Source organism: Euwallacea fornicatus, chromosome 5 (assembly GCF_040115645.1).
Source record: "Euwallacea fornicatus isolate EFF26 chromosome 5, ASM4011564v1, whole genome shotgun sequence".
Taxonomy (NCBI): Eukaryota; Metazoa; Arthropoda; class Insecta; order Coleoptera; family Curculionidae; genus Euwallacea; species Euwallacea fornicatus.
Window position 1 is genome coordinate 3,171,206 of NC_089545.1, and position 27,005 is coordinate 3,198,210.

Genomic DNA, 27,005 nt, shown 5'->3' on the forward strand with positions numbered 1-27,005 from the left:
CTGTTAATTACACTTGTAAGATGTATTTGAAATGCCGCCATGAATTAAAAAAACGAGGAGGTCAACAGTGGATCGTCCAATGAACAGCACCTAAAAGGGATGAGAAACTACGTCCTCGGTGATAAATTAGAAAACACTTATAAAACAGGGCGATACTGATTGTACATACTCAATGAAATGAAAATTAAAGGATAAATTGTTTTGTGTGGGGCGGGAGCAGTGACGCCTCCTCCATAGGGTCAACTGGTCAGTGACCCCCCAAAAATTCTTCAAAAATTAAATAGAGAAATGTAACACACGCTTTACCAATCTTTCAGTTGACTGATAAATTAAAGGATGAATAATATACTCATATTTTTTAATTCGCGTTAAATTACTCCTCCTATAAACCCTGTTTAACATTGAGCACGTAGCGCGACATCGGCGGGTCGCCCGCATTGACCTCACGTGTCTTAAAGGAGCACGGTGAATTTTCGCATAACGGCAAAAGCTTTTGAAACGATAATAGGCGCCATTGCGGTCAACAGCCCTCCCATCGAATCGTCTATACTACGATTATAGGCGGCTCGAGTTTTTACAGTTAAGTACTTTTAATTTCATATTTACTTTAGTCTAGTAGATGGGTTGACCAGATAATAGCAAGTGGCAAACCTTTCCAACCTTGACGTTGTATTTCTCAGGGACAATTTAGGAGACGGACAAGGTTCTTTCAAAGTGGCCGCCAGAGCACTAGGCCGGGTGTCTTTTTGAAGACTTTCCTCGCGACAAAAAGGACAGTAATCTTATTTACTATTTCGCGGTCTCCTTGCATGGGTTAATGGGTGGCTAGCTACCTGTACGAGCTCCTGGACTGCCACATGGCTATGGCTCCAAGGTAGTATTTTACAAGTTCATTCCCAATTAACACATTAATTTGCATATCTAGTGAAATATACCAAACAGCCTTTTATATAGTATCATGTTTAGTTCCTAATAATTTATTTATGAATTTCAGCGCGAAGACGCTTTGTGAATTAATTCATGTATGTAAAACTCCGTTTACACTGACAATTTTGACGTAAATTAACGTACGAGGTTATTGACGCATTAAAGTATGTGCTAATTTTCGCACTTAAAAAGCACTTAAAAAATTCAATTCTAAAAAATAAAATTAAAAAAAGGTTCATCGGTAGTAACTGGGGAAACTGACAATGGTGCAGAAATTTAATCCCGGTTCACGAGCTCATAAGGTAGTGTGAAACCAGCAGCCTTCATCGAGATATTCATGATTAACTCACGAATTAATTCATGAAGAAATTGTCAGGGTAATTCATGGGTTGAAAACATAACTATCCACCAGTGCGATGCAGTGTTTAATTTTCGTATTTACTGAGAGAAAACTTGGTTAATGCATCAAATATTTCACGTAGATTTACAAAATCGAAATATTTGAGTTCTTTATCATAGTGAAATTGATCATCTGCACGAGTGTAATTAACCGATAATAATTATTAAAATTACACCAGTACAGATTGCCGCGTAATGCGATGGTGATTGGTTCATGAGAGTCATATTGACGCAGTGCCAAGTTTAACAGATGAATGGAACATTTATTCATGCAAATTATAAAAGGATACAAATTATTTTCATTGGTCTTAATGGAGCGGTGCTTAAAATTGATTAAATGGAATGCTGTAATATTGTCATTACAATAAAATGCAGCAAACCTGGTAAAAATAACGAAATTGTCACCTCTGCCCCTAAATCACGTCGAATTACAGACATGGGTCTCTCGGAATCCGCAGACCGCATCATATTTCAGGCGGTCGTGAAAAATTTACGTCATTAGTGACCCGGCGCGTTCCATAAATCACTAGACCCAGTGAAAAACGAGCGAGCACTGCTTTTGGTTATTCGCCATAAGTCATGTGTTCCACTGTACATTGTTCGTACCCTCCCGTTTATAATTGAGTAAATTATTCCAGTGTTTCCTCTTTCTATGATATAACATTATGCCTATAATTCTAAATAATCCTACAGGAAATCGTAGAGAAGGTGATTACTTCATTCGAGGACAAAGTACTCTGTGGAAGACTTTATGGCGGATGAAAAGAGGTTGTATCGTGCAATTTTCTTGCATCCCTTTATTTCTCAAACAAAGGACACCGATTTAAAGCACCTTTGAGGCATTTCGGAGCTCCTTGCTTCCGCCTTCAAAAACGCAGATTATTTTGCGATACCGGACCGCTTTTATTCCATATTGACCTCCGCAAAAATCCTAAATTTTAGCAAATAAATACTAAATTTATTCGCTCAAACACATAATTTCACTAAATACTCTCCGAATCAGCAGGTTCAAACTTCCATTCGGGTAAATAACCGCCAACTTGTACATTTTTACCATACTTATGTGTGTGTGAGGGAAATTTCAAACGGTTTTTTCCAAAAAATCTGTGCTATTCGGTACTTGTGAGTTGCAACAGTAAGTACCAAACACATTTTTTCACATATAATTATGTACTTTGAACAAAAGATTGAAAAGTACCAAAAATATGCATGTGCTCATATGAGTACATTTGGTTTATAAGGTGTCAACAGACATGTTTCATTATAGGCTAAGTTTGGTTTGAGCCATTCAGAAAATGGATTCCCAAGTCGAATTCGAGGCACTAAATCCAATGGAAGGCGTTATAGAAGTGAAATAATCTAACATTCTTACAACTTGGTTCCATGCTCATCTACAACTATTAATATTATTAACCAGGTAGGCAAAAACCTATTAAGATATCTAACTTTTTGATAAATGGGAACAAGAAAAGATGACACCGACAAGCCATTTCTTTCAACGTGAAGCTCATTAGCATTTTCATAATAATTACCTTCTTCTGCGCTGTTCCTAATCTCGCTCAGCGTGCGCCTACTCGACATAAGGTGATAAGCTGACGGCGGGCTCTCTCAACAATCACAGCTGTAAAGATACATTAAAATGGTCTTTCATAAATGAAGTTCTCTATCTCTATGAGGCATAGCAAGATTAATAGTCATCCCTAATCCATCCTCCGAGTTTCGCGATTGTTTACTCTTAAGAACTTCTTACGTGAATTTATCAGAGTCGAGATAGTGATTAATCGCAGCGAGCTGTCTTGTCTAGGAGTAAATAATTGCGCACGGTGAAAAGCGGTGATTAATTTTATCTCTCTTTAAAATAATGGAAATGACTACAATGAGAAACATTGTGTTTTATTAGAAGTAACGACCGGCAGAATTCAGCAATTTACCCAGACTAGAATGAATTGACGGTTATAATAATTGTTAGGATAGTGTGTAGGTAAGTTACAAGTTACTGCCAAAGGGAATTTACAGTGCGGGCTTAGAGTGAGGCATAATGGACTTCACGCCAGTCAGTAAATTTAGAAAAAGTTGTTGAAAGACGTTCTATAGTCGGGTTCTTACTGGTCGATCTCGCTGAGTCATTTTCAGGGATTCAGTCAGAATCTTAAGTAGAAACGTATCTTCAGTCATATTGATCCCCAATCAGTGCCTTCAGTAAAAGAGCTAAAGAGGTTGGTTTAAGATTGGGAAACGTTAACGCGTGAGTGCAAAAATACATTCATCTTCCCACAGCGGCCCTTTTCGTAAGCTGAATCCCGGGTTTGATTTCGCAACTAGTTACGTAATGGAAGCAGGTAGTTCCGTAACTGAGTAAATCAAGAATATCAGCAACTATAACAGCTGCTGCAATTCTGTAGATGTGGGAAGTCACCTGAACATATTCAAATCTGTATATATTTTCATAGTTTTATTGTGGAGCAAAATTAGAAGAAATCGTGTAGGGGTCTCATTAGGAAATGCCATTCTCAAGAATTTGATGCATATTGCGAAACCTTGCTTCGCTTGTTATCCGAAATTGCAACAGTTACACAAAACGGTGCATATCCTTACTGGTTACATAGATAGCTAATATAAGGCACGTCCATTAGGTGCTCTCATTGGTACTTTCCAGGCTTGGCACTTGGCGTTGGTTCCTGCGAAAAAACTTGTACTGCAACAAGTCACCTACTAAATTTGTGAGATAACCAACTACGCGATCGTCATTCTGTTCAGTTACGAGTGGGCTGAGTATGATTTAGCGTAAGTAAGTAGATACAGTATCTACCCAGTGACGGCCCTGTACCAGATTTGCTAAGGCCGGCCCTGTACCTACCTATATTCTTCTTATTATTAGTTTTTTTGGTAATTATGTAATTTTCTTATATGACACAAATAACGAGAGTTTTATATTATGTGGATTTGTGGCCGTCGTTAGCAACAGCTGGGATGTTTTATCAGACAACGGTGAAAGTCATAAGAACCAAGACGTCCGGCCTGTCGCATTTATGATCGCAAACACGTGGTCGAAATGGGATATACAATAAGAAACCTCATGGGCTCTATATGTGGGAAATTGCTGTTTTTATGGCTTACTTTGTTGATATTGGAAGGCGAAATCGGCGTAATTAGAAAAATGCTGTTCAGTCAATGACCATTTAAAAGTAAACCATTACGTATACACTGTGTCCAATATAAGGCGGGCTAGTATGGGGATTTAGGAAATAGCAGAAGATACAGCCTCGGTTAAGTGTCTAAATTGAAGGTTCAACAAAATTACATCCAGAGACATCGGAACAAATTTTTAAATTTCAACTTATTTAGACAAATTATTTTATTTTTCGGTAGCGTTAATATTCAAGATATTCAAGGGCCTTCTCGCGATAACTTTAACTCACATTAAAAATAACGACCCTTGTTCAGACGTTTTATTGTTTATAACGAATGTCCCAGCATAAATTTAAATTTTTCAAATACGGTCCTGATGTTTTTCGATGAATTTGATGCACCGCTTTTACCTTCAATCGGACGAATGATTGACCATTTCCGATGACATTGAGATCTTTGACAATTGTCATTGTTTTCCATTAAAGTTCTCATTTCATTCGTTGTCAGAAGTCAAACAGTTCTGATTTTTACCGCATAATTATATCAAAATTTATGTTTTAATTATGGGTTTTGTTCTTTACCGAAAAAATAACTAATACGGAGCTGCATTCCTCACAATTTCTAATCATGTTTTATGCATTTAGGCAAAACATATAAAATTAATGATAGCTTTATGATGAAACGTCAGAAGAAAAATTTATATCGCTCCATTTTTTTTGCGCGCAGTTTTAGAATTTTGGTCCGTTCTAAGACTCGTTTCCCTCTAAATTTATATTTAGCAATATTAATTTAGGTCAGATTTAAATTCGTCATTCATTTAAATGTACACTTTTAGTTGTTAGCAATGAAACCATGGAAAACATTAATTGCTTTATCAGTTTCGTTGACGACACGCTCCTGAGTTGTCGAATTTATTACGCGTCATCAGGGACAATGGAATCTTTTTCAGAACTTGTATCATATTCCAATTCCGGCTCGAAACACTGCAGACAAGCGATTATGCATTCTGTTCTCCCATGCTGTTCTGTGCTTCAAAGTACCGATGCCAATCCAACAAAGGTACTATACAATTTCCATCTGTTGTACGGCTTTAAAATTCGAAGTAAGAGTGACGTCAGTTCCATCCCTAAATGTACTTTAAGCATGGCGTGGCACTTAGTACAATCAAATCACAACGAATGTACTGCTGTTGAGTCTACTGAACGCGACCAATGTTTTATAAACATGTGTTATGTTAACCTAACCTTAAATTCAAAATTCCTTTTTATTTTTAAAACTTAAAATTTTATTTCTTAAACGTTATTCGCATACGGAGAATATCCTCAGTTAAAAATGTCCAAGACTTTTAAAAAAGTGGCAGGATTTTGCAGTGACTGTGGCGCAATTCTGCCTCCCCTGAGAGATATTGGAGACGTAACATGTTATACGTGTTCTAAAGTGTTTATCCCTGATAGTAAGGCATATCCTTAATTCATATAAATAAAGGCACGTAATATAACTGACCAATATTTCAGTTCTAATTGACAGAAATTCAGCAGTTCACTATACGATACACTTCAACTCACAATCAACTAGGTTAGGACAACAAATTGATCGAGAGGGTGAAGAAGAAGGACCAGTTGTGGAAAGAAAATGTCCCAAATGTGGCAATGAAAAGATGTCTTATGCAACATTGCAGCTTAGGTCTGCAGATGAAGGGCAGACTGTATTTTATACATGTACTAAATGTAAATTTAAAGAAAGTGAGAATTCATAATTTACTTAGTATACCAATGTGAAATAGTTTCTCATTGCCACTCTGTACATATATCAATAATGGTGCATTCTTGGCCATGGGTCATCTGTTAACATTTTTAGATTAATTTTGCAGAGTACTTTGCCTCTTGAAATATATTCATAATATGTTATACACTGTAAACATAATAATGATATATTTATTCATTAAAATTAATAACGAATTTTGTATCATAATCACTAATCAAAATGTTAAGCCCCAGCGATGCTGAAAAGTTCTTTTGTCCTACAAAGGTATTCCATTGAATGTATTTTTGGCAAAATGGAATATAGTAAATTTTTTAATGCAACTCGCAGTTTTATGTTTGAGGATAAAATAGTAAACCTCGGAATGGGAATTTTCATTACTATCAAATGATCAACTCTTCTTTTAATGCCTATGCAAGATTTCTTATAACATTTGTCTCATTAATTTTGATACTTGCTCCAAGCAGTACTGACAACCCTACTTCTAAATGAGATTTTTATTTCAATTATCTAACAGTTATAGCCTCTGAATTACAGCTGATAACATCTGATATTTTGCTTGAATTTTTAGAACCAAGCCTGTAGCTCTTTACAAGATTGGTACCAATTTGATTCATCTAACGACTATCACCTAATACAAAAGACTTTTTGAATGATCATCTCCTACGGAGTTCGATAGTGCATTTTTTATTACGAACGAAGATAGATATTGACTAATCTTTTGCATAGTATATAATACTATATGAGTATGTTCAATATAGACAATAAAACATTAGTGAGGAATATGAGGGTTATGTTGAAGTAACTTGTTTTACCCAGAACGATAAATTTAGATATCAAAAAACACCCAAATAAGTAAATATGTAATATGTCATCATTAAAAAGACCTGGCAACAGACGGTGAACTATAAACGTAAGAACTTGGTTAAGCCATTTAGATACTATTACCATGAAACATCTAACATGGATAATAGGTAACAGACGAATTTATGCAAGGCATGCATCTGATATTTCAAGTCCTACCTGGGATTTTTTTTTAACCAACACCCTTTATAGTTAGATTTTTACTAGGGAATATGAGAATAAATAACCTATGAAGCAGGTCACATTTACATATACTGGTGGCGTTTATTTTTAATAAATACGGAAACGCATAGATTAATGACAGCCAAAGAAGGATTAACAAAAATAGCAAACAATATAACATTTAAATGCACCATTTTGAAGAGAATCAATATGATGTTTCATTTGTACTATTCAAGTTAGATCATTTCTCGGAAAGCTACCAATAATAATAGTCTTAACTAGGAAAAATAACGATAAGGAACAGCTAACAATGAAAACTAAACATATTGCACTGGAGAACCTAATAATTTCCTCAATTATTAGGTCAATTCCGACTTAAGGTCTATATTTCCGTATAATAATTGTTTTTATAAAAACTATGGTATCTCTCGCATCACCGAACATTCAACTACGCCTTTAGTATGCTACAATAATAAAATATATTTTAAACATTCGGCAACACTACCGTCCTACAGAAATATTTTATGCAAACAGTTTTGGAAGGTCACTTTTTGATCGATTTTTTTTTGGTGTCAAGCTCACTGCACAAAAACATTTTGTTATAGATAGTAAATTTAAATTCGTTTCAATTCCTTTTAGTAAGGAAATTGATAAACAACCAAAAACTAACTGTATCTATATTTACTGGGTGTTTCTAAAAGGTGGTTCGCCCTAAATACTTTCCCAATTTTTCAAACAAAAAATATCTTGGTCCGTTTTGGATGACCTGTAGTTAAATTGAAATAATAGTAAAGGTGACGTCACTTCCGGTTTAACCGGAAGTAGTAAACAACTGTCATTAGATAAGTACGTCATAAAAAAACGGTTTAAAAATTCATAATATAAGCTACACGGTGGAGATGCTATGGAATGAATGAAGCTGCATAAATATGAATCTTGTCAAATTGCTGTTAATTGGTTAGTTGGGGCTGAGAGAATAAGTTGATTTTTGAAGTCTCCAATTATCATAGTAGACGAATTTGTTTTAGAAACACCCATCACATTTTCCAAACCTAATTAGGCTGAAACGTGGGTATAATAATGGGCATATGAGTATTGACGACATTATTCTGAATGAACGAGTGGTCAAAAAATGACATCCCCAATTTATGGGCATTTGACAGATTAGCATCAGGTACAGTGACACTATGGGATCCATTAAAAAAATTCGTAAACGATGTGATGTCGGTAGCAGCGACATTTTCCAAAGCAACGTGAGTGGCATCTTTCAATTGATGAGGCAATGCCACCGTGAGATTGCTTATCACGTTGATCTTGTTATTCTGAGGTGGAGTGGGGGGAGGCAGCGGCTGGCTCTTCTCTGTATGAACTCTGCTGGAATGCAAGATAGTCTGGTACCTATGTTTAAAATGCATATTGCAGTGCTCGCAAAAGAACCTCTTTCTCGAGTGCTTCCAATAATAGTGCAAAGCGAGAGATATTTTAGTATGATAGCGACTGATACCCGGTTGCCTGCAAATTTTACACGTCAATCCTCGTCGCGTGACCAACTGCGCCATGTACTTGTCGACGAGCTTGCTAATGCCAGCGGAGCCATCAGATGTCAAATATCCCTTCCATTTTCTAAGTTTGCCATTCAAATGTCTCAGAACTTCCACCTCGTCGCAATCCCAATAAGGAATCACCACTTTCTTGGGTTTGGTTTGTTTTCTGCTACGCTTGCAATGGCTCAGTGGTGAGGGTAGCACTACCGGCTTGGCAATCAAGTTCGTGTGCACTGCCATATGTGTGATAATGTTACCCTGGTTTTCAAAAGCAGCATCACATAATTTACAAGAATATTTCTTTGAAGGATCAACATTTTCTTTGATATCCTCACTTTTGGCGGGAGATGCGGTGACGTGGCGATGCGTGTACTGATGCGTCTCCAATGACAAATCATCCTCAAATTCGCACCCGCACGTCTGGCAGACGAACAAGGGAAGCTCCGTTTCTTCTCCTCCAACTTCTTCTTCTGCTTCTGGGTGGCCGACTTCCACACCTCCCGCCTCAAGAAAATCCGACTGGATCCTGTGATTTAAATTTACCCTGCTCATATCCTCAGCGGTGTTTGTCCTCGACTGAGACTCAGTCTCTTGATCAGAACTGTCGTTTGCCTCCATGTAATTAAACAGACGGGCTGCTCCGTGTTGTTTGGGGACTTGACACTTCCAAGACTTTACTTCATTTTGAAGAAAACGATTGTGTTGCAGTATTTGGGCCGCCGCAACCGAGAGGTCCGAATTTTTGATTGTTAGGTTTTGAGATTGGCTGAAATAATCACATGTAATATAATGGGTGTTTTTAGGGAAATATGCATGAATGCATCTGGGATTAAAAAGGACCAAGTGCAGTTTTTTTTTTTAATCTCAGAGTGCTCTACTAACATAATTGTCAATCAAGTGCTACGTTTTTGCGACGCATGTGAAGAACTTTTTAATCTTAGATATTAACAGAATCTGCCAGTGTTTTACTATAATTATAGCGTTTACTTAATACTGAAATACCTGATTTTAAATGTAAAACTGGTGGTGAACGAAATTCTCCCTATTCTTCAAGTCGAGTTGCAATAATGATCTAACAGTTTACCTGGATATAGATGAGGTGCTACTGTTCGTATTGTTGTTTGTACTATTTGAAGAAGTAATAGTGGCGGTAGGGGTAGACGAACCACTGTTGAAACCATTAGCTCTTAGAATGTTAGTGCTTGCTGAAGTACTAACAATGTTACTGGCTGATGAACTAGTTGCAGATATGCCCGTTAAGGCTCGATTTCTTGATTCCAGGGGGCTGAAATATCAGCACATTAGATAATTCTATAAAGTGAACGCCAAATGCCTGTACTTTAATGTGTAGGTGGCTATCTGGCGTCTCTCATACACCTGCAAATGCATTGAAACAGCGATTTCGCAATTTAAAAAAAATTATATTAATCATAAAATGGTTATTTAGCGTTTGAAATGCAGTAACGCAAAGCAAGGTGTTTATTGAAATCGAGGACAGGAATTAAAGAAAAAGATTATCGCCTTCGGTTGGGTTGAAGTCGAAGAAATTTAACTTAACAATTTCTTGTCGTGCACGTTTATAGTGCGGTTGAGCTGTGTTAAAATGATAAGGGTGCAAAATGGTGAAGGCGCGAAAATGGCGAAGGCGACGTTTAACTTATTACCTAAACTATAATGAAACGGTGAAGCTGTGACATAAACTCTCACACAACTACATTCCTGAAGTCCTCATTGTAAACTATGTAATCGAGGGTTTTGAGAAATTCGAAACACCCTGCACAGAGATAGAGCATTGGTTAAATTGTTGCTAAGTATCGCAATTACCTTCTCAATCTAATGCACTTATGAGATTAAGAAAATTTCCAGTAGTTCTTCACATGTATGAAAAAATACTATAATTAATAGTATGATTTGACAAAATGGTATGGTTAGATTGGAGATAAAACGTTGTATCTTTGCGCGTTAATAACTAGTTTTATTTTTTCTATACGAGTTTTTACCGAATTCGCTTCCTGCTTGGTCTCCCGAGTTCAATAACCTATCGCACGTGACGAGAAAATAAACAAATCCATGAAAAAATAAAGCTAATTTTTTTTTGTCCAAGCCGTTGTTTTGTGGAAAGAACACCAAAAAAGAAATAATAATAATTTATTTACATTTATTAATTAACGGTTTCAATCTTTTAGATTAAAAATATACTAACACGTATTGAGCATAGACCACCCATTGAAAAATTTATAAAAGAAATAAAATTGTTCTGTTATTATCTAATAATTACGTTTTATTACAACTCTCTCATATCTACTGTTAATTAATAGTATATTATTATACGAGCTTTTTACGATCGTCATTCATTCCCTAAGGGGGCACTTTTACGTTCGGAGCCGCAGGCAAGAGACCAACTGTCTCTGAAAATAATGCCTATAAAAAACGACAATATCACACTTTGTCCACTATCATTGTCGGTTACGAACGATACGGTCTATTAAAATGTAAATAATACTAGACTAAAAATTCTTGAAATATTAAACTCGGTTTAACTTAACCAATGCTGCGCGATTAACCATAGCGGCGTGGTTTCGCCATGGCGATATAAATGACTAACGGCAATAAAGATTTTATGTTCTCAACTACCAATGAGAGCATGAAAAACTGTAAGCCGCACCTCAATCGGGTCTGTATTTTGTTTGCAAAGAGCATAGACATTTGAAACGCGAATTGACCGTAGGACAGAGGTGCCCCATATACTTACTGATGTTCCTGTTGGTGTGACGTGAGCTGCGTAAGATCATCAGCCAGAAAGCTACATTTCGCACACGCTCTCTTGTTGTGAACTTTTAAGACGTGAGTAGCCAACCTCTCCGACCTCGCCGCCTTGTAGTCACAAAGCCCGCAAACGAAAGGCTTGAGATGGGTGTTCATGTGACGTTTCAAACACCAATTGTCCACTCCTGACCATGAGCAATAGCAACATGTGAACCTCTTCTCACCCTTCTTTTTGCCGGTCTTTGACGTAATCGTTGCAGGTTTACTTAGAACTTTCACATCCGATTGGCGAATGCCTGGTACTGACGAGGGGTTTCTGGATAATCCATTGAAACCGGGTATTGCTAACGAACTAATGGTGGATAAAGTGCTCAGAGCATCCGGCTGCACTACCGTTGATGCTGAGTTGTACTTTTGATAGTAGCTCATTCCTGATGCGTTTTTGGGGGGATGACGTCTAATGCGATTTAAATCGTACGGATGGTCCCTGTGCATTCTTAAGAAGTGCTTCTTTACGTGGTCAGCTCTGTTGAACTGTTTTTGACACACATAGCACTGAAATGGCTTTTCTTCCCTATGGATGTTTTCATGCCGGGTAAAAAGATCTCGTCGATCGGTGGCATAGGGACAATATGTGCAGCTGTACCGTTTATTTGACACAGCTGCAGCTTCCGAATTACTCGTTGACAGGCTAGTAGCAGTCGGAGTTAAGCTACCTTGCACTGAACTAGATGCAGTGATACTTTGATATTCGTCTGCAGACACCATACTTGTCGAGGTTGTCTTATTTGTACTAGAACCTCCGCCGTTGTCCAGTTTATTTTTCAACCTCTGTAGGAATTTTACTATATCTTGAAGTACAGGATTGTCTTTGGTCAAAGCGTCGCAAGACTCTTCGATGTTAATATTGTGCTGACGCCCTAAGTGTATGCGAACACACCTCGCCCAAGCACTCTCATACGAGCATTGCGGACAGTGAAATGCCCTTAAATTTGAGTGGGTTCCCAACCAATGTTCCGCCACTCTATTGAGGTAGCCCACAGACTCACAGTCAGAACATCTGAACAACTTCTGCGCGGGATTGTAAGTAGCAATCTTCGACTGAGTCCACTGCAAAGATTCCTCACTGTTCAGCCATTTGTCTTCCAGCAAGGGAGAAGTGGTCAAGGCCAAACCCATGGTAGTATTTTTATGGGAAGGAAAAGTGGTGTTTAAAATTCCTGTTGTCGGAAATCCGTTCTGCATGAGGGCGGCCAACCCGAACGCCGTCAAGTGATCCTCATGCTTTAACATGGGAGCGTCCACTTCATAGTCGATAGGGGTCAAACCTCTGTCGGTTCCGGTGGAAGGTATTCTTTCGGTTGTCGAAAGGTCGGGAATACCATCTTCCCCATAGAGCTTCCTTGTGATTTCCTTGAACATGTCTTCGTAGCAATCAATGGCACTGCCTGTCATTGGCATTGCTACCTCCATAGTTTTCAGTCAAAAGAGGCAAAGCTGAGAATGGTTCCTAAAATAAGAGTGAAATATTCGATAAGGGCATGAAAAAATGTACGTTATACAGGGAGCTCAAAAGATTAATTTAAATTGGATGGCAAATGTGAAGCGAATTTTCCGTTGAACTTGAATTATTAATAATATTAATTATTATTAAGTCGGCCGGATTTACGACATTAGCCAGAAACTTTCGGGATGATATCAAATCAGTTAGAATACGTGAATCGTCTGAAAATTCCTCGCAATGTTCTTTTAATCTTGTATGGGATGTGCCCATAACCGACACCATAGAGAAAAAATAACCCCAGCAGTAATCAAACTGTTGGCAATGCGGTAAAGCAGTCATAACCGTTCCAAATTAGAAAAAAAAAACACGGCAAAGTATTGATTTAAAAAAAAGTAATTACGGCCCCGCTTTTATGGTCTATCGTGTACATATAATCAGACGCGTTACTACGAGACCGCAAGAAAAAAAACACATTTTTCTATTTTTTTTTGTGTAGACTTATTAATTTGTGAAAAATATAAATTATTTCTTACATTTGTACAAATAGAAGCAGAACATTCCCTTATCGCATGTATAGTTTCCAAAAAGTTTGATTTATTAACGTGCGCTACAGACATGTTTGTTTATATGTGCATTGGGATCTGGGAAAAATTGCTTGGAACTTTCCTCAGTTAACCGACTCCGTAACACGATATATGCCAAAATATAAGCCAAGCTGAAGGCGACAGATCTCCTATAAAACACTTTGGTGTCGTATGTTTAGAATTGTTTGGGCAGAATATATAAGGTGTCCCTCATAAGAATGAACGACACGGGAAAAGAGTTGCCTGATTTATTCATTATTCAATTAAATTAATAATACAACCCACATTTTTTTTTTAATTTAATCGAGCACAATGCTAAATAATAAATATATTAAAAATAGCTATAGTTACAGGCAGGACCGTAATAGCGCAAATTAATACGTGCATCAAAATCTGATTTAATAAGCAATAAAGTCGTTCAGTGTCATGCGCCACTGAAATCAGGATAAAAAGGAGGCTTAGGATGCAATTCACAAAATTCAGGACCGCATAAAAAAAAATAAGTCGATGATGGTCGTAGAAAAACCGAAGCTTCGGAACCACATGGTAGAGTGCGAAAAGCGGTTGTCATGAAGTATCAATTACCCTGAAAACTACCTTTAATATAAAGCCACGAAAAAATAAAATCGTTAAACCAAAAATGTATTTTTTTCAATATTTCTAGATGTAATGGATACACATACACCCTGTAGATGCATATATGTTTGCCAAATAGTACAATTTTAATGGTGAACGATGGGCATAAAAAAATATGCATTATAGAATTCCATTGGTGATTGGTGGAAAATGTTTATTTGACAGTAGTGACATTTTGAAACCAATTGAGCAGTTTTTCCGTCAAAATGACAGTTGCACTGTTGTCACTTTTATGCTGACGAGAATCCATCACAGAGAGTAAATGCTCTTGTACTAAAGCGAATGAAATACATAATTCCGAACTTACGTGCATGTACGATTTATCTCGATTGTCAACCAAGAGGCGAACACAGCTCTTATCGCCCCGGACTATGATCCACCCTTGCATTCCAGCCTTGAAGCGTAGAACTGAAAAATCAGTTTCCAAATGAAAATCATATTGCAATATGAAATTTTAGGATTGAACGATGCACTCTAAGTACACAGCACTAATTACACATAAAAATTGTTCGGGGGGCGCAATTAGCGAAAATCGATTATTTTAGATGCGTGAAGGGTGCGTTTGGGGGTGTATGCAGGGCCGTGTGGCCCTGTACAGGATCGTTGCGTTGTCTGACCCACCCAATACTGCGGCACCCGTTGCCCGCGACCCGATGGGGTGGCTGGCCCCCCCCACCCCCACCCCGCATCGCCTGCTTGCCGCCCTGCAGCCATCCCCGGTGCGGTGGCGCGGCTTCTTCTGCACATGCAGGGGCGTCCGGGGTCGATTGCGCCCCCAACTTGACTCCCCCACTTTATACGAGGACTCTCTAAAACGTACTATCGGTGTAAACTTAATTTAAAGAAACACAGATCACACCTATATCTGGTGATAATTACTAAAAATGGTCTCCTCAACGTGTACAAAATTCATAGAACGGTTATCGTAATGGAATGTTTTAATTACGCCTTGTCAAAATTCTTTTACTAAAAAATTACACCAATTGCAAGTTTACAAGCTTGAAGGAAGATTATTTCAAAATTTCCTCCGAATATGTTACGTTTAAAGACATTCCCACTCAGGCTAATTTCCTGGGAGTCACCAGAAAACATAAAAAATTAAATTAAGCTGAGAAATTGGATTATAAAATTCAATACTTATCTGGAATATACCTATATTTTGATACTCTCTTATGATCCATGGATACTAAATCTGTTCCAGCAGAATGGAAAATCGAGACCACTTGCACATATTTTTGGCTCTTCTTGATGATCTGGAGTTACCCGTTTTCCTGGTCGAACAAAGTTAAAGTTGCACGAACTCCCTATTTGAGTCCAAACACAGAAAGTCAGAAACATATTTGACCTCACATTCTACCAATGATTTTTATTAGTGTTTGTGTGGGTGTTTGAATGAATGATTTTGAAGGAGAAGTAGACCACTAGAGCCTATAACTTCGTCGCATTAAAAATGAATGATTTTATATATGTAAAAAAGAGTGTTTCAGTCGAGTGACGAAAATAATTAATTCTTTTGCAATACAATGTGGGTCATCCCTCGTAGCGAATTGACGATTTGTTTTGTTTGAACCCCGTCACTGATGCCGGCGCTGACCCCTTCACCCCTACCTACTCATCCCCCAGTCCCGATCAAAGACTATGGAACGAGTGCTATGGCATCGTTCTTCTCACAAATTCGCCAACGGCTATAATAATAGATTGACACGTTTTAGAAACCACTCGCACGAATTAATTTTATTGGTCATGCACTTTCCTTCAAAATTGCATTCGACATACTACTGCGTTTTCTTGTTATTTGATGGAAGCGACGAATGTAGCAACATATTATCTATATTTTGCCGCGCTATAAGAGATTTTTGCATTACTGATGGCTCATGTTCCTGGGAAAAATATTTTAGAAATATCTATTTGCAGATATACTCCGTTAGAAAATAAATAGTTTTGTGTAACGAGTAAAATTCTGCAGAGTGAAGCGAGGTTCTGCAAATATGACATGAGTTATACAAAATACCAGTTGTTAATAAGTTCTATGCGTGGTCTTTTCTAATTTTACTTACGATGAAGAATTCAGAAGAAAAAAAGGCAGATATTTGAACTCTTTTAAGTAGCCTACCGTATCTGTAGAACTAAGAACAACAATATTGCTATTTCAGGTGCCTTGCCTTAATTTCATAACTAGTTAAGACATTAAGTCCGCACATTGTCACTAGCTTGGATGGAAAAAATCGTTGCATTGTGTCTAAATTTGAAAAATAAACCATTTTGCTCATCACTATAAAAATATAGAAATTTTACATGTTTGTTAACACGTGATATCAGTCCTATTAATTCGCGCAGTGCAACAAATGATAACCAGTTTGATAAAATATGTCTTCCATCACGCTCCATTAGTAATAGACACGAAACGTTCCAAGCCCCCTCAACTACATACATATAACCCTCCTTTCGTAACAGGCCTAATTAAACTTCTATATGTATAACAGCCGCCACAGTTTATATAGGAATTTCACGTTTCAACACAACTACCCATCAGCAATAGTCAAAATAATTATAATGCTCTTAATTATTTAGTAATTTAGGACCAAATTAAGTAGAAGCTCTTCTCAAAATCAATTAATTATGTGTAAATCACTGAAGCCCTAGAAGTAAATCAGAACACGAGAAAGGCCTTGAAAAAGTAAGAAAAGTTCATTTACTTGTGGCCTGTTTAACATTAGAATTTAGCGTTAAAAGGTAACCAGCAACAGCTTCTTCTAACCGAATTATTTAAATGGATTTTTAGCATGTATGGAAAGTACAGATGTCTGGCTGTGGACAAAATATAGTATTGTACATCTATATAATGGGCATCGTCTCTAATGGAAAACTGCGTCATGAGCGCATTGTGGATTACAGAAGGTTTTCCGCAAAAATAAATAACATTTGTCCACTAAAATTTTATATTTAATATGAGCTTTTAGACCCAGCACAACCATTTTAGAATTTCCCCTGTAGTTATTTAACAAAAAGAATTTTTGAGAGTGATCTACACTCACTGAAACCTGCCATTTTAGGATTTTCTAAACTACCTATAGAACATTATGTGAGAACATGACTTTTAATAATTATTGTTAATTTACACATTAAATATTTAGATAATATTTGGATTAAATACTATGAACTTCTAGGTACTTAACACTGACCAATAAACTTCTTTCGGATATGAATGAGTAAGAAAGATGGCAATGGAACAACATGAATGCGTAATTCAATTATTATTTAATCTAATTCATTGAAACAATTTAGGGGATTAATTTGAAGAGATTTATGATTCAACTTGGGTTCCCCGAATGGTTAATTCAATTCGCCAAATTATTCAGATTAGCAGGCTGAATTTAAAGAATTAAAAGCTTTTTAGATTATTCGATTTTCTCTTCAATATATTGTGTAGGATGTCCAGGTTTGATACAAAATCATCTTTTTGAACCCCTGTAGTTGAATTAAAATAATCAAAATAATTTCCTATTTTTTAAAAATTCTAAGTGGCCCTAACTGAAAATCTTTAATTCACCAAATTGTTCAGATAAACAGTTCTAATTTACAAAATAAAGGTATTTTAAATTATTTAATTTTTTATTCAATATGCTCTCTAATTAAAAACCAGTTTACGTCCCTATTGAAATCCCTATTATGGCCCAATCAGAAAGCTTAATGTAAACACGGCAATATTTCACTACCCTTCTTCCAGGAAATGAAAGCACCATAATAATAATTCTATGAACCTGAACCCGAGCTCTGTCTCATAACCAACAGTAAACATTAACAAAAGATGAACCAAAATTAATTCGAATCAAATGAGCTGACCGAAAGATAAGCGAGGCAATATTGCAGATAGTACTGACCGCAGCCTGGCTTTAGTCTCTCGGAGAGTAGTCACCATGAAAGACCGGGTGCAAGAAATGCACATAAACACCTTAATGGCCGTCAACGTAGTATGTTTTTTAGTGTTGAGTTCCGTGACAATGTTTAACTCCTATAGGATTTTCGCACTAAAAGCTGAAGTCGAAGAGTTAAGGAGCTATATTGCCAAATGCAGTCAACATAATGTAAGAAGTCATTTGTTAATTGTTATTATTGTATGTTAATTTGTTATTATAACTCGCCAAACTTTTTAAAATTTTGTACTTATCATAGGAAATTCTATTTCCTGTCTTTGATATAGGGTGGTCACGTTTAAAGTTAGGATCTCGTAAAGAAAATATGGTACAAAAGAATTTACCAAATTATAAAAAGGGTGGAGATTTCAACGCCAATTAAGCGTAAACCTTGAAAATAGTTTCGATCTGTATTTGGGTGTCCTTAGGGTTTTGCTTATTCACGTCCTTGGTGTAATAAGAATGGTTTCTTGGATCTATAGAAAAACATTAAAGACAAACGTAGAATCAATGACATAAAGTTTATCAAATGCTATTAAATATAACATGGGCCAAAAGAAGAATGGCCTTGACCGAAAAAAGGCTTTCTGCTTTAAGTAATATCTTCCTTTCGAGCGATCTACACGTAAATGATCATTACCTGCTTGTATTTACGACAAAACGTTTTAGCTCATATCTTGACGGACCTGACCAAGATATCCAGTAAAACCACTAGAAAATAGCATCATATACTCTCTGAAATAAATCTAATATTTTGATATGCTAATTATTCTGTGACCCTTTTCAGCAACATGAAAAACATTATTCCTCAACCAGGGAACGTAGAGATATCTTAGATGATCAGGCGGACAATAGGATTCACAATTATGACCTAAAAGGTGATCCTTCCCCAAGGTTTGTTTAATAATTTACATTTCCGTATATGTAAAACACATTGAATTTGTAGCCAATCGTCTCAAACAGGCCATAAAGGAAGTATTTATAAACCTGAAGTAAATGAAACTAAATACTCATTGACGCATGTGATTGAGAAGTCCAATTATAGGTCATCAGACTCTAATGTTCGCACGTCTGATATTTATGAATTCAATTTATGAAATATTATTATTTAGGGTTATACGTCTACTGCTTCGTCAGAAGCAGAATTCCCAATTATGCGAGATGAAGAAGTAATAACCAGAAAATCACGTGTTAGAATGCAACTCTTGGATGAAAGGCATCCAAGAACTGGCAGAATTAAGCCTCTGCTTTCCATACACTTAAACGGAGACACTTCCTCTTATACTTTGGGTACTCATGACAATTTTAATGGTAATGGACATTTGAGGCATCCTCATCGCACTTTTGTGGATTGGAAACCAAGTCTTTGGGTAGAAAGGTCCGGTATGATGACCCATTTTGAATTTGACAATGGGTATTTAACCATTAAAGAACCCGGAATGTATTTTGTGTATGCTCAGGTTGAACAAAACTACTAACGCTTAAAGTAAGATACTGATATGATAATTTTCTAGATTTACTATTTAGATGAACATGATTCGAATGGCTATAGAGTGTTCATAAATAATAATGCGATTCTGCAGTGCACTGTTCAGATACATTCTGGAGTAGGAGTTCAGAAAGGGAATACCTGTTATACAGCGGGAGTTGAGTATATTGGGGAGAATGACAGAATAAGTTTAGAAGACATTTTCGGCAATCATTACACAGTGTTCGAGCAAGGAAGATCGTTCTTTGGAGTAGTAAAATTGGGAGACATTAAAATTAGATTGTAACCGAGGCTTTATTTTTAAAAGCGAAGTTGTGCCATAAATATTAAATTATAAACAATTAAACTCAAACCCTTCATGATAGTACAGTATATACAGATGAATTGGAGGGATGTAGATTCTATGTTTAAAATAAAGTGTAACATTTTGCAATGTAAATGCGAATTTTATTTTGTGTAAAATGAAGTAGTCAGGATTAATATTGAAATTAAGTGGTTCTTAAGACTCATTATCAGAGACATGTATTTTAAGTTATATACTCCAGATTGTTTTTGTGAGCTTTTTTCATACAGGAATGCGTTAAAATAAAACGAATTGGTGGAAGATACCAGAAAGGCGAAGTTACAAAAGCGCACCTTCTATATACCTGCTCAGATTAACATAACGATAAACTAGAGTATACAGTTATCACCAGTTCAGGTGAAAACATACGGATTTTGCAAGTGAAAGAAAAACTGTACAACGTTTAATATGCCACCGACATATTAAACCTTGTGGGGTTTTTCTTTCACTTGCATAATCTTTATGTTTTCCCTTAAACTGGTGATACCTGCATGTAAAATAAACAATAATTCGATATTTTTGTACATTCTTGACAATGTGGACAATGACAAATGTCCTAAACTAAATGTCCTACATCAATACCTAGAGTAGCAAGTTCATCATGCTATTGTACTAAATTTGAATACTACAATAAAGGACATATCCAATTCTTTCAAATTTATGATAAAGAATACTCTAGTGCAGCAAATGCAGCACAGAACAAAAAGTTCAGCAATAATGCGCAAACCTAATATGTAATTAAACCACACTCATTATTTTCCAAAGCAATTTTGATATGCAACTCAACTTGCATTCTACCTCTATATTCTATTCTAGGGAAGAATATACAGGGTGTTCCAGTTAAAAATGCAAGGTTGGTAATAGTTTGTCAGTTTTGAAGTTTGTCAAGAATGCAAAAATAAAGGACTTTTGAATCACCCTGTATATGAAAACTGACCTTAATCAATCAAGCTCAATAACTGTTTCCTTTGTGAACCACATTTTGCGACTTTCGTAATAATTTATAGCTATTTCTGGACATCTAAGGTTTACTTGGCTTGCAGGAACCAAGTCAGCTTCCTTGCAATTTTTCCACATCATGAGGAAGAGGAGTTCACCACTTGCATCTGTTGCTCCAACAATTTTTGTAGGCTCCAAACCTCTATCAAATCCTGTAGGATATACTCAATAAATCTAGTTGTGAATTATTATTATTAGATTGCTAATATACCTCTAGGTCTGTTATCTTCTGTAACATTCTTCCCTTTATTCTTATCTTCAGCATCAGCTAAAGTTTGTTCAAATCGAGATTCATAAGCAGAGATTAAGTCAGGGCAGTCCAAGTTATCCTCAGGTTCCCAGGTATTGTCATCGCTGAAATTTGCAGGGTCTTAATTGCTCTTGCTCTGGCCAGCAATTCTAAGTGATTGAACTTTGAAAAATATGTAATTGATTACTACAGTTTGATAAAGAATGACATTGAGCATATGTAGCCACAAACCAAAGGTGATGATTGAAAAAATTAAGCAGAAAATTATATTTGGTTTTGAAATATCAGTCAAAATCGATATATATTGAATAAATAAATAGTTTAAGCATTTTAGGACTAATTGAGAGGAAAATCTCATTCTGCAGGTGCATAATTGCACCCATTTTGTCAGTGTTCTTTTTCTAGCTAAATTTTAAAATAAAAGTACCAATCGAATTAGACTCACTCACTGTAACCTTTCCATTTCAAGAGATACTCCACTTTTCCCTCTCGCGTCCTTTTATCAAGGATTTTCTCAACTGAAAATTCTTCAGCCGGCTGTTCGGCAGTTCCGCAAGGAGGCCCATCTTCTCTTTGTCTTGCTGTGGAAAGTACATGTGGATAACATGAAGGATAGAATTGTTTTGCTAATATATACTCAGTAACACTATACGTACTTTTCACCATGTTTTCCTCATCTAAATTTTTATCACTTGTAAATTATTTATATTTACATTTATTGTTTGTTTACTTGTCTTAAACAAGGTCTAAGTTTTCTGTACGAACGTGCGATAAAATGAAAGCGTGTGATAAAACGGCTTTATTGCAATCGTGTGGTAAAGCAACTTTCAAGTTTGTACAATTTATGCTTGCAGTAACATAATGCAGTAAACGGATTCTTAGCGTAAACGAAGAAAATTCTTAGTTTTTCACAGATAAAAAAAATCATAGATGAAAAACTTTGCAAGTCTATAATCCGCATTTAAATATATTGTTTTGCTTCCTGTCAAACGCAAATAAATGTCAAAGTCAAACCAACGTACCCTAACCTCAGTTGTTATCTTATCAAAATAAAATATTTTCAATATTTTAAAATATTTGTGAAGTGATAGATATTAAAATAAATGAAATGCTAAAGGAAACCGCATATTCGAAAACACCACGTCAATAATATGGCACGGCAGCGGAAAAATGCAAGTGAAACCAACAAAGAAACTAAAAGCAGGAACAGCAGTAGCAGCAATGGTAGCAGTTCTCATAAGGACAAAATCCCCCAACCAAAGAGTATTTTTGCTTACTGGAAACAGCTAGCTTTCGTTACAGTTTTAGGAGTTACAGTTGTTTTTGGTGTTATGGGGTATCTTCAGACAAGAGTGAACACTCCTTATGACAACAAAAGGGTATGTTGTGTTGCTATGTTACCAATATGATTTTGTATGATACTAGAATATTACATACCAGTATGTTATTATTTAACCTTCACCTCCCCTTGTCAATAACCTGTCATACACAGTCCTACAATGTGTACATTTATAACAGGTACTAAGTATCTATTATCATCTATGTTATATTTCCCCAATTGTAGGTTTTCACAAAGCTCATTTTATTCTTAGTAAAGGCAATGGTTATGTCTATTTAATTTAATTGCAGGTTACTGTTAAAACTGGCCTTCAGGTACCTGACCAATTTTGGGGATCCTACAGACCTGGAGTATATTTTGGTCTAAAGACAAGAGATCCCCAATCTCTGGTCACAGGCTTAATGTGGTATTTTCCTGGTAGATTAGGCCCTGGTGGTGATGGAATTAGGTATGCATATGTAGTTAACAACACGTAAATGCAAGTAAATTGTTTGGAAACTTCTAACTTTAGTTACCATACATTTTTACAAAATATTTAATTCATCGTGTTTGAGTAAGAAATAATAAATTTGGGGACACTTACTACTACACCTATATGCTGTTCAACCTTATCAAAAATTTTGGGATGCCATAGAATGCAGTTTAAAATATATATATAGAGTATATATATGCTATTCCCATTTATTACAAATCTTATGTACCCATGAAATACAGGTATTTTTTCCTTGTATAAACAATAACAAAACAAATTTGTCAATTTTTTGGAATTTGTAATTACATTAATTTATGAAACTTGGTTACTGTCATTATTTATTATTTATACAAGGACAAAATATTTGCATTTCACAGGTACACAAGATTTGTAATAAGTTGGAATAGCATATATTAAGAAAAAAAAATGCATTTTGTATTTCTCATTTGATAGGCATTGGTGTGAACAAAGTGATAATTTGGATTCATATGGATGGCAGCAGCATGATGGCAACACTTTTGGAATTCAGAAAATTATAGATGGACCATTCAAATTAACCACATCTTTTGTTAAAAGACTAGGAGGTGACAATGGAGGTGAATGGACAGCCAGAATATCAGCAGAAGTTTTGGTAAATATGCAGATGCATCAATAACAGATTAAATATAGAGTGTACCATTTAAGGTAGTGGTAGAATTCTGTTCACACTTATATGAGACACCCTATATATCTCTAAAATTTTAAGAAATGCAAATAAAAAAACAAAAAATCTAATGCCCTGTATGTTTTACAATATGCATGTTTCAAATAATGCTCCTTTATAAAGTTGTATTAATTTTCGATTTAAAACTAAGAGTTTAAGAATAGATTTTAATTAAACTTTTAGCCCCAATACAAAGAGCTAGTCCATAAAGACGAGCAGATATCACTAATTTGGTACACTGCTTTGGATAGTGAAACTCAAGGATTTATTTCTCCAACAAATTCCAATACAGACATAACTGGAATCAGAGGAGCTACTTCTACTTTAGGTAATAGTAAACCTCATTTACATACTACCTAAACAACTTTTTCATCATAACAGGTAACTTTAAGATGACCTTGTTCGCGAATGAAGGCAATGTTGACCACGAGTCGTTTCTAAGCACTGTCGCTCCAGGACTTCATTTACTGAAAGAAACTGTGATATCTTCTTTAAGGTTAGCTCAAACCGACTCAAAATCTCCCAAGAGAATTGTTTTAGCGGGAGAAATGCGTTCGCCGGAAGACCATAAAGTAATGTTGATCTACATTATTATTATTGTAAATTATTGTAAATTTTTAGAAAGAGCCTAACTTTGTGGCCACACAGGTGACTGCAAAATTACCTTTCTCTGTGGATGTGGTTTATGAATCAAAGTCTGTGGTCAATAGACATGACAAATTGATGGGAGAAGCTTATTCGAACGCATTAGAATGGCATCAAGTCCGTTTTAACCAACGATTTGAAGACACTTTCGGCTTAAAACATAAGGGGTAATATTTACGTTTTATAAGTATTGTCATGTATTCTCTAAACTTTATCTTTTTGAAGTTTTTCAGAAGATAAAATCAAATTTGCGCAATCAGCCTTGAGCAACATGATCGGTGGCATTGGCTACTTTTACGGTGCCTCGTTAGTACAAAGTTTCTACACAGAGGAACCAGTCAATTATTGGAAAGCTCCACTTTTCACAGGCGTACCATCGCGCAGCTTTTTTCCCAGAGGTTTCTTATGGGATGAAGGATTTCACGGACTGTTAATCTCCCAATGGGATCTGGATTTACAATTGGATATTATGGGTTACTGGTTTGATTTAATGAATGTGGAAGGATGGATTCCAAGAGAGGAAATTTTGGGTGTGGAAGCACTGGCTAAAGTACCCAAGGAGTTCGTGGTGCAAAGGAATACCAACGCCAATCCGCCCACCTTTTTCCTCACATTGCATTTTATTTTGGATAGGTACGAGGAGGATTTAACCAACGAGCGATTAGAACATTTGGAAAGAATGTATCCGAGATTGCAAGTAAGATTATTAACGATTTGATTTGTTAATAAATTGTCTTCAATCGGAATTTTTCTTTAACAAAGATATTAAGGGTAACACTTATGAGGGTGGTTCCAGGTTAGTTCGCGTTTGGATACCATTTGAATTTTAGTTTCTGCTTTTAATCAAGATATGTTTAAAAATAGAGTATTGCTGATGAATTCACTGCTGGAAGATTATAAACTAAAATATACTGCTAACTCGATTTTACACTAAAAGGAACATCTCTAGTCTCGCAATGAACCGACAGATTTTACTTTTAGGCCTGGTATCAATGGTTCAATACGACACAAATGGGTCCAGTTGCCGGCTCTTATAGGTGGAGGGGACGTGATTCTTTAACCAATAGAGAATTGAACCCTAAAACTTTAACGTCGGGCTTGGACGACTATCCACGGTTAGCAAGGAAGAAAATTGTGTTGTTTTATAAAACTTAAAGTATCTTATAGGGCCTCGCATCCTTCCGATCTTGAACGACATATTGATCTATACTGTTGGATGGCTATGGCATCCAACACAATGGCTCGATTGGCGTACATTTTAGGAAGGGAATCCTATAGCAAATACAAACAAACTGCAAACTATTTGATGGACAACGAATTGATGAATAGGTTGCATTGGTCGAATTTTTCAAAAAGGTTAGTGTAGTAAGAATAATAATTGAATTGAGAGGTTTCTGAAATTATTGGAGCAACGTTAATGTTGCTTTAGGTATGCTGACTATGGCTTGCACACAGATGACATTAGACTTATACGACCTCGACCTCTGCCAAGGCAGGAAAACCAAAACTTAGAAATGGTGAGGGAGGTACTCAAGCAACCAGAATACCGCTTGGTGGACTCAGTATTCGGTTATGTTAACATATTCCCTTTTTTGCTTCAACTTTTAGACCCCACTTCTGCGAAATTAGGTAACATCTCTTCATAAACAACGCCTATATTTCATTAATTATATTATTAGGACAAATCCTTTCTGACATAAGAGACCCCAATTTGATGTGGAGCAACTACGGGCTTCGTTCTCTGTCCAAAACCTCACCTCTTTATATGAAACGCAACACCGAACACGATCCTCCATATTGGAGGGGACAGATTTGGATTAACATAAATTTTTTGGCTATTAAAGCCCTTTACCATTATAGTGGCATTGAAGGACCTTATCAGTCCCAAGCAAAGAAGGTGTACGAAGAACTGAGAATTAATGTGATCGATAACGTGATCAAACAATACTATAAGTCAGGGTATTGCTGGGAACAATACAGTGATAGTACCGGGGAGGGTAGTGGATGCAGGCCATTTACTGGTTGGACGGCTTTAACTGTTATTTTGATGAGTGAGCGGTTTGAATGATTCAAATTGGTGTTCTATAAGTCAATTAGGTATTTGCTTTGATCTAGTATATGAGAATATTGAATGATTATTGTTAATCGAAATTAAAGAGTTCAACTGCCTCTAGGAAGGTTTTTCAAAGTAATCAGCTAAGTATTAGATCAATAAATTTTGGTACTAAGTACGGTAGTTTGTTCGCTCTACAATTTACTTTAGTATTAGCAAAAGTTTGCAAATATTACCAAACTCAAACCTTTTAAAAGTATGTAATGAAAGAAAATGCGTTTACATTTGCTTCTTAGAACTGTATAAAATCTATTTTCCAATTTAGCCTAGTAAAGTTCCAAGCTGAGTGATTAAATAGCCCTTTTTACATGTTAGACGAGGGATAATCTGTAACACCTCTGTAAAAACTTCTGAGACAACCGAACTTCTCAAAAAAGTGACGACCAAATACGACGCTCCGGCGTGTCCATATTTACCGTTACAGTTATAAAAATTCGCCTATCAATCGTCTTCTTATAGATG

General features: G+C 36.2%; 5 protein-coding genes across 7 annotated transcripts; 3 read left to right on the forward strand and 2 right to left on the reverse strand.

The window, feature by feature from the left end:
* The first annotated feature begins 5,430 nt into the window (after positions 1–5,430).
* RpI12 (RNA polymerase I subunit RpI12) lies at positions 5,431–6,539 on the forward strand. Its single transcript, XM_066282663.1, has 2 exons — positions 5,431–5,908; positions 5,970–6,539. The coding sequence occupies exons 1-2, from the start codon at positions 5,788–5,790 to the stop codon at positions 6,209–6,211; spliced, it is 363 nt and encodes a 120-aa protein (XP_066138760.1). The 5' UTR covers positions 5,431–5,787; the 3' UTR covers positions 6,212–6,539.
* A 780-nt stretch (positions 6,540–7,319) lies between these two features.
* Positions 7,320–17,913, reverse strand: chn (charlatan). Of its 2 annotated transcripts, XM_066282655.1 has the most exons (5): positions 15,429–17,913; positions 14,584–14,684; positions 11,539–13,062; positions 9,871–10,071; positions 7,320–9,552 (listed from the first exon to the last, which is right to left on the reverse strand). In XM_066282655.1, the coding sequence occupies exons 3-5, from the start codon at positions 13,023–13,025 to the stop codon at positions 8,295–8,297; spliced, it is 2,946 nt and encodes a 981-aa protein (XP_066138752.1). In that variant the 5' UTR covers positions 13,026–13,062; positions 14,584–14,684; positions 15,429–17,913; the 3' UTR covers positions 7,320–8,294. The 2 variants fall into 2 exon arrangements, with proteins under 2 accessions (XP_066138752.1, XP_066138751.1); XM_066282654.1 differs by lacking the exon at positions 15,429–17,913 and having other exon boundaries at positions 14,584–15,406.
* Positions 17,914–18,059: 146 nt separating this feature from the next.
* egr (eiger) lies at positions 18,060–20,118 on the forward strand. The gene is made up of 5 exons (XM_066282660.1): positions 18,060–18,361; positions 18,978–19,084; positions 19,137–19,251; positions 19,303–19,650; positions 19,705–20,118. The coding sequence occupies exons 1-5, from the start codon at positions 18,194–18,196 to the stop codon at positions 19,963–19,965; spliced, it is 999 nt and encodes a 332-aa protein (XP_066138757.1). The 5' UTR covers positions 18,060–18,193; the 3' UTR covers positions 19,966–20,118.
* On the reverse strand, positions 19,955–22,202 carry LOC136339417 (chromobox protein homolog 1-like). The gene is made up of 4 exons (XM_066282662.1): positions 21,928–22,202; positions 21,717–21,852; positions 21,233–21,375; positions 19,955–21,173 (listed from the first exon to the last, which is right to left on the reverse strand). The coding sequence occupies exons 1-4, from the start codon at positions 21,935–21,937 to the stop codon at positions 20,965–20,967; spliced, it is 498 nt and encodes a 165-aa protein (XP_066138759.1). The 5' UTR covers positions 21,938–22,202; the 3' UTR covers positions 19,955–20,964.
* Positions 22,203–22,277: 75 nt separating this feature from the next.
* Positions 22,278–26,661, forward strand: GCS1 (mannosyl-oligosaccharide glucosidase). 2 transcript variants are annotated; one of them, XM_066282656.1, is made up of 11 exons: positions 22,278–22,650; positions 22,901–23,058; positions 23,536–23,713; positions 23,969–24,113; positions 24,167–24,357; positions 24,407–24,597; positions 24,656–25,127; positions 25,412–25,545; positions 25,598–25,786; positions 25,860–26,059; positions 26,110–26,661. In XM_066282656.1, exons 1-11 carry the CDS (start codon positions 22,423–22,425, stop codon positions 26,496–26,498), a joined length of 2,475 nt encoding a protein of 824 aa, XP_066138753.1. In that variant the 5' UTR covers positions 22,278–22,422; the 3' UTR covers positions 26,499–26,661. The 2 variants fall into 2 exon arrangements, with proteins under 2 accessions (XP_066138753.1, XP_066138754.1); XM_066282657.1 differs by lacking the exon at positions 22,901–23,058 and having other exon boundaries at positions 22,504–22,650.
* Positions 26,662–27,005: the final 344 nt, after the last annotated feature.

Bases quoted from the DNA above. Each gene is read 5' to 3' on its own strand.
- RpI12 (XM_066282663.1), top strand. From the start codon at position 5,788: ATGTCCAAGACTTTTAAAAAAGTGGCAGGATTTTGCAGTGACTGTGGC. The intron at 5,909-5,969 runs GTAAGGCATATC...CCAATATTTCAG, and splicing joins TAAAGTGTTTATCCCTGATA to TTCTAATTGACAGAAATTCA.
- chn (XM_066282655.1), bottom strand. From the start codon at position 13,025: ATGGAGGTAGCAATGCCAATGACAGGCAGTGCCATTGATTGCTACGAA. The intron at 10,072-11,538 runs GTAAGTATATGG...CTGATATTTCAG, and splicing joins TCACACCAACAGGAACATCA to CCCCCTGGAATCAAGAAATC. The intron at 9,553-9,870 runs GTAAACTGTTAG...TGATTATTTCAG, and splicing joins AGCACCTCATCTATATCCAG to CCAATCTCAAAACCTAACAA.
- egr (XM_066282660.1), top strand. From the start codon at position 18,194: ATGAAAGACCGGGTGCAAGAAATGCACATAAACACCTTAATGGCCGTC. The intron at 19,252-19,302 runs GTTCGCACGTCT...ATTATTATTTAG, and splicing joins ATAGGTCATCAGACTCTAAT to GGTTATACGTCTACTGCTTC. The intron at 19,651-19,704 runs GTTGAACAAAAC...ATAATTTTCTAG, and splicing joins TGTATTTTGTGTATGCTCAG to ATTTACTATTTAGATGAACA.
- LOC136339417 (XM_066282662.1), bottom strand. The intron at 21,376-21,716 runs GTGAGTCTAATT...TGCAAATTTCAG, and splicing joins AAATGGAAAGGTTACAGTGA to CGATGACAATACCTGGGAAC. The intron at 21,174-21,232 runs GTATATTAGCAA...TATATCCTACAG, and splicing joins AGAAGATAACAGACCTAGAG to GATTTGATAGAGGTTTGGAG.
- GCS1 (XM_066282656.1), top strand. From the start codon at position 22,423: ATGGCACGGCAGCGGAAAAATGCAAGTGAAACCAACAAAGAAACTAAA. The intron at 25,787-25,859 runs GTTAGTGTAGTA...ATGTTGCTTTAG, and splicing joins TGGTCGAATTTTTCAAAAAG to GTATGCTGACTATGGCTTGC. The intron at 26,060-26,109 runs GTAACATCTCTT...TTATATTATTAG, and splicing joins CCCCACTTCTGCGAAATTAG to GACAAATCCTTTCTGACATA.